General features: G+C 38.3%; 1 protein-coding gene across 1 annotated transcript in view; it reads right to left on the bottom strand.

Moving 5' to 3' along the window:
- Positions 1 to 500: 500 nt before the first annotated feature.
- LOC124721626 (growth/differentiation factor 8-like) overlaps positions 501 to 6,000 on the bottom strand; it is a 441,448-nt gene continuing 435,948 nt past the window's right edge. Inside the window, exon 3 of the mRNA XM_047246684.1 lies at positions 501 to 2,818. Within this exon, the coding sequence (XP_047102640.1) occupies positions 2,435 to 2,818 (384 nt within the window). The 3' untranslated portion in view covers positions 501 to 2,434. The remainder of the gene's footprint in view (positions 2,819 to 6,000) is intronic.

Here is a 6,000-nt window from a genome sequence, read left to right as displayed (position 1 = left end):
TATTTGCAAAATTTATAAAAAGAATCATCAGAGGAAAATTTTTTGTATATTGTTCTGTGTACTACTGGTGTGTCAAGAACATTCCTTTTGAATAACAGTGGGAGATCATTTTATTAAGCTGTTGATCCTCATGAAAATAAAATTTTACACACATCATTTATTTCTCTACCTTCTGATTTCTTGATATTTTGACTTCACCACAAAATAAATTGTATGGATATTTGAAATTGTACATTGAAGGTTAACTATTTTGGAATATATTAGCGAGACTGTAAATATTCAGAAATGGAAACTGTGGTAAAAGTTGTAGGAGTCAGTAACACTGTTTCCATCACATTTTTGTTTTCCCAGTGCCAGACTTCTAAAGTTTTATGCCTGGTTAAGTGAAAGCAATGTTTTATTTATCACAGTTGAGAATTGTGCTACAACTATTACTGAAATTGTTTATGGGCCAACTGTTGTTCAGAAAATTTGGTTTGAAAAACATATTAAAACCGAAATGCAGCTTGTAGTTTTATTCTGATGTACAGTCCCACACACCATGCCAGAAATGTGTTATAAAACATATCTGAGTCTGAATAGTTTATATGAAGACACTCATTAATGATAGTGACTGATGGGATGAAAGTCATTCGAATCTGTTTAATATAGGCTATACTACAGACACAATGATGTAAAGTTAGCAGTACACATAACAATACATTTAATTTTTCACAGACACACGACAACACACAGGAATATCCACCTAGAAACACAGTCAGTTCCTAATAAAACGCAATTCACTAAATGTAACTTTTTTCATATGTATTTCACGAAACTTAATTTTCAGAATTCTGAATATAACTGCAATTTGTTTGACTTTGGTACTTCAAATAACACATTTTAAATGAACTTAATCTATAAATGTATAATAACTAATTTACTGCTTTCCTACGTGCTAAAAGAGCATAAAGGAAACAAAAGGGTAATCAGGAGGTTAATAAGTATGTAACACATCATGTTGTAGCCTTAAGATGTTACTGGCTTAATTTATAACCTAAGCAGCATAATATAACTATCAGTATGCTGTACAGGAGAACACAGCCTTGATTGGTATTTCACATTGCTTCAGCCACTTTTGCACTGTGTAATTACATTAGTTTGAGTTCAGAGAACACCATAGTATTTTATTTTATTTTTCTCTTTTTTTGGTAAGCCAGTAAATGAGCTGACCTAATTACACAAAATAATTTTTTTGCAGTGATTTTGATTTGTTATTGACACACTATGAGATTGGGTACACCAATTTCTCAGCTTTGAGGTACATAAAAGATAATTAACTATCAAATACATCCCCCAGTGAAGAAATATCAATGTATAAGTACTAGAATGACAGTCACTAAATACACATTACTAAGAAAGATCTCCGATTAGATCAACACAGGTCTGTCGCCTATTCTGAATTAATATTCATTCATTTAATTCCCGATTACAAATAAATTAATGTAATTAGTCTGACAGATCACATTCTCAATAAAATAGAATTTATTATGACAAGAATCTATTGGTTTCTTTTTGGAAATGCCATCAAACACAAATGCAACCATGTATACAAAAACCAATACTTATAATTGTGGCAATATGAAGTCACGCGTACACAAATAAACGGACATTTACAGTGTTTCTTCTATCACATCGGTATCAATATAGACTTGTAACCAAAATTTGATAACTTCCGGAATACAGATTTTTCTTGGAACTGTGTAACAGTAGCACGCAAGTATTGTCAATACGACATGGTTCACGCTTATCATAAGTTACACTAATATTGCAATTTTAAACGTTTCTTTCATTTATTTCGGGGACATTCTCTACATTAAGCAGGATAACGCAGCATCTGCCTCTAGTCCCCATTATAGAACTGAGAAATTCGTTAAGACTCTTCATTTTGCACATTAAGGTGTAACCACAGCAGTAAAGTGCAATAACAAAGCTGAGATGATCACCAAACAGTGTGAATATTGCTTACGCTACTTTTTTATTTAAGTTTAATAATAATGTTCGCCCTAGAGAAGCTTCCAAATTACGTGCGTAAGGACCATCTCTGGACAGAAAGAAAAACTGTCCCTTTCGTTACACAGTTGTATTGGCATTTGTGTATACGTAGTTGCACGATTACAATTGAACGCTCGATTTTTCACAGGTAATACAAAATAATAAAGTAAGTTGGAAATAACATTGAAAATACCCTTTGGAATGTGTCACCAACGCTAAGAAATAAATTATATCTTTTTTTTCCTTCAAAATATTCATTTCGAAATGAGCCGCAAGTTATGGATTTTCACACTTCACATGCCATCGTAAACAGTACCGTTATGAATTTTGAGACGGCTAATATTCGGGCTCATCAATTTTCGACTTGCACAGGAAACAGTTCGTAATTAAAATGTGGCATTTAAGAACATCCACAACGATCAACGACCATTCCAGGCAATAAACCGTAAATGATGTTGTATTCATTGTCGAAGTAGAGCATAGATATGGCCGAGAGTTTCCGCGGCGCGCAGCAGGGTCCTATGCTTCCGGCTGGATTCGCTAGGTGGACAATGTGCGTGTGGGGGAACTTCTGCAGGAAGACGTACGGGCATTCACCAGCACAGTAGTTGGCTTCGTACTTCTTTGGCGCGATAATCCAATCCCAGCCGAACTCTTCAAAGTCGACGGTGAGAGGATATCTGCAACAGCGCGTTTCTTCTGAGCGCTCGTCGCAGTTCAGGCCAACGGTACGCTTTGAGCGGTGCTTCCTCCCGTCCGCTGTCAGCACTTCAATGAAAGGCACCTGAAACAAATATTACAATACGGTTTGATAACTTTTTCATTTTTTCATCGTGTCTGCAGATTGCATCAGGGACGAAGAACCAGTAAATGAATAACCATCTTACATGAGTGAAGTAAAACTAATAGTGGAAGGTGTATTAACATTTAACTATCATTGAGTTGCTTTACAGCATTTGTGCTTAGACAGGATCAACATCATATTATTAGCAGAAAACCCGTCACTTCGAAGAGTTTCTGCTCTTTCAGTAACAAATGGTTCAAATGGCTCTGAGCACTATGGGACGTAACATCGAGGTCATCAGTCCCCTAGAACTTAGAACTACTTAAACCTAACTAACCTAAGGACAGCACACACATCCATTCCCGAGGCAAGATTCGAAACTGCGACCGTATCGGTCGGGCGGTTCCAGATTGAAGCGCCTAGAACCGCTCGGTCACAGGGGCCGGCTTTAACTAACAACAAGTGGTTTCTGTAGATATATTATTAGAGGCTTAATATTTACAGCTCACATTCATAGTTGGAAAAAAGAGCTGCAGTTATTTACAAGACTTAAGAACAAAGATTTTATTGATTGTCAAGCTACTATAACAAGTGTTTTCAGACCTGGATTAAGACAATCACATAAAATATGATTTTGATTTTTTTTAAATAGTTTTTTCTATGCACGGATCCACAGCTGCAGGAAATTTGTGCTTAGGCTGTTGTTTCATTTTGAAATAAACGCTTTATTGCAATATTTAGCAGTTAGCTGATTCTGTCCCCTTGGGCATTAAAAAGCTACATGACAGTAAAAATTTGTATGTTTATAGTATGATACATTGTGGGGGAAGCAACACTAATACAAGTCACACAACCACGTCTATAGTTATGTTAATTAGTTAGTTAATGTATTCCAATGTACCTACTTAAAATGACATCATATTTGCTTTTAGCAAATGTTTTTAATTTAGGATTACTATTGCATTTGTACCATTTTCAAGCATAAGGTTTTTGACATGCAGGTTGACGTTGAGCAGAGACAACATACTACAAGAGAGTAATAAATGTATTCTAATGTGTTATGTGTGCTATCACAGTGATAAAACAGCATAAGGTTATCATTTTTACATTTTATATACAGGGTGTTACAAAAAGGTACAGCCAAACTTTCAGGAAACATTCCTCACACACAAATAAAGAAAAGATGTTATGTGGACATGTGTCCGGAAACGCTTAATTTCCATGTTAGAGCTCATTTTAGTTTCGTCAGTATGTACTGTACTTCCTCGATTCACCGCCAGTTGGCCCAATTGAAGGAAGGTAATGTTGACTTCGGTGCTTGTGTTGACACGCGACTCATTGCTCTACAGTACTAGCATCAAGCGCATCAGTACGTAGCATCAACAGCTTAGTGTTCATCACGAACGTGGTTTTGCAGTCAGTGCAATGTTTACAAATGCGGAGTTGGCAGACGCCCATTTGATGTATGGATTAGCACGGGGCAATAGCCGTGGCGCGGTAAGTTTGTATCGAGACATTTCCAGAACGAAGGTGTCCCGACAGGAAGACGTTCGAAGCAATTGATCGGCGTCTTAGGGAGCACGGAATATTCCAGCCTATGACTCGCGACTGGGGAAGACCTAGAACGACGAGGACACCCGCAATGGACGAGGTAATTCTTCGTGCAGTTGACGGTAACCCTAATGTCAGCGTCAGAGAAGTTGCTGCTGTACAAGGTAACGTTGACCACGTCACTGTATGGAGAGTGCTACGGGAGAACCAGTTGTTTCCGTACCTTGTACAGCGTGTGCAGGCACTATCAGCAGCTGATTGGCCTCCACGGGTACACTTCTGCGAATGGTTCATCCAACAATGTGTCAATCCTCATATCAGTGCAAATGTTCCCTTTACGGATGAGGCTTCATTCCAACGTGATCAAATTGTAAATTTTCACAATCAACATGTGTGGGCTGACGAGAATCCGCACCCAATTGTGCAATCACGTCATTAACACCGATTTTCTGTGAACGTTTGGGCAGGCATTGTTGGTGATGTCTTGATTGGGCCCCATGTTCTTCCACCTACGCTCAGTGGAGCACGTTATCATGATTTCATACGGGATACTCTACCTGTGCTGCTAGAACATGTGCCTTTACAAGAACGACACAACATGTGGTTCATGCACGATGGAGCTCCTGCACATTTCAGTTGAAGTGTTCGTACGCTTCTCAACAACAGATTCGGTAACCGATGGATTGGTAGAGGCGGACCAATTCCATGGCCTCCACGCTCTCCTGACCTCAACCCTCTTGACTTTCATTTATGGGGGCATTTGAAAGCTCCTGTCTACGCAACCCCGGTACGAAATGTAGAGACTCTTCGTGCTCGTATTGTGGACGGCTGTGATACAATACGCCATTCTCCAGGGCTGCATCAGCGCATCAGGGATTCCATGCGACGGAGGGTGGATGCATGTATCCTCGCTAACGGAGGACATTTTGAACATTTCCTGTAACAAAGTGTTTGAAGTCACGCTGGTACGTTCTGTTGCTGTGTGTTTCCATTCCATGATTAATGTGATTTGAAGAGAAGTAATAAAATGAGCTCTAACATGGAAAGTAAGCGTTTCCGGACACATGTCAACATAACATATTTTCTTTCTTTGTGTGTGAGGAATGTTTCCTGAAAGTTTGGCCGTACCTTTTTGTAACACCCTGTATAGATGTGTCTATTACTACTACGGTTGTGCAAAAGTGTAGTTAGGGACGACACCACATACTGATCTTTTCCCACACTGATGTGTGCAATATAACATATTATATGCTTAACAATTTTTGTTGACATGTAACTTTGTAATGCCCAAAGGGGTGGAATTAACTGATTGCTGATAATGAAGTAAAGTGTTTATTTCAAAATAAAAGAACAATCTATGCAGGAATATGACTTATTTTGTTAGATTTCAGTTTTCTTTTGGATTTTCTTTACTTGTTTACGGTTCAACTGTCAGGTTGGTTTGAACAGCACAGTGCTTTTACAAGCTATTTTCCTATTTCAGCTGCTACGTTGTTGCCTTTCTCTGACCCAGTTATAGGGAGACATACAGTTCATTGTGAAACTCGGTGTTTTTCAACAATGTGAACATTGCCAGAGATGAAAGAAGTACACAGTGAGAGACCGTAGATTGAACCCAAGACCTTTGAATC

The sequence above is a fragment of the Schistocerca piceifrons genome, chromosome X, assembly GCF_021461385.2.
Source record: "Schistocerca piceifrons isolate TAMUIC-IGC-003096 chromosome X, iqSchPice1.1, whole genome shotgun sequence".
Taxonomy (NCBI): domain Eukaryota; kingdom Metazoa; phylum Arthropoda; class Insecta; order Orthoptera; family Acrididae; genus Schistocerca; species Schistocerca piceifrons.
Note: the sequence above shows the minus strand (reverse complement) of the source record. Positions and strands in the feature narration are given on the sequence as shown.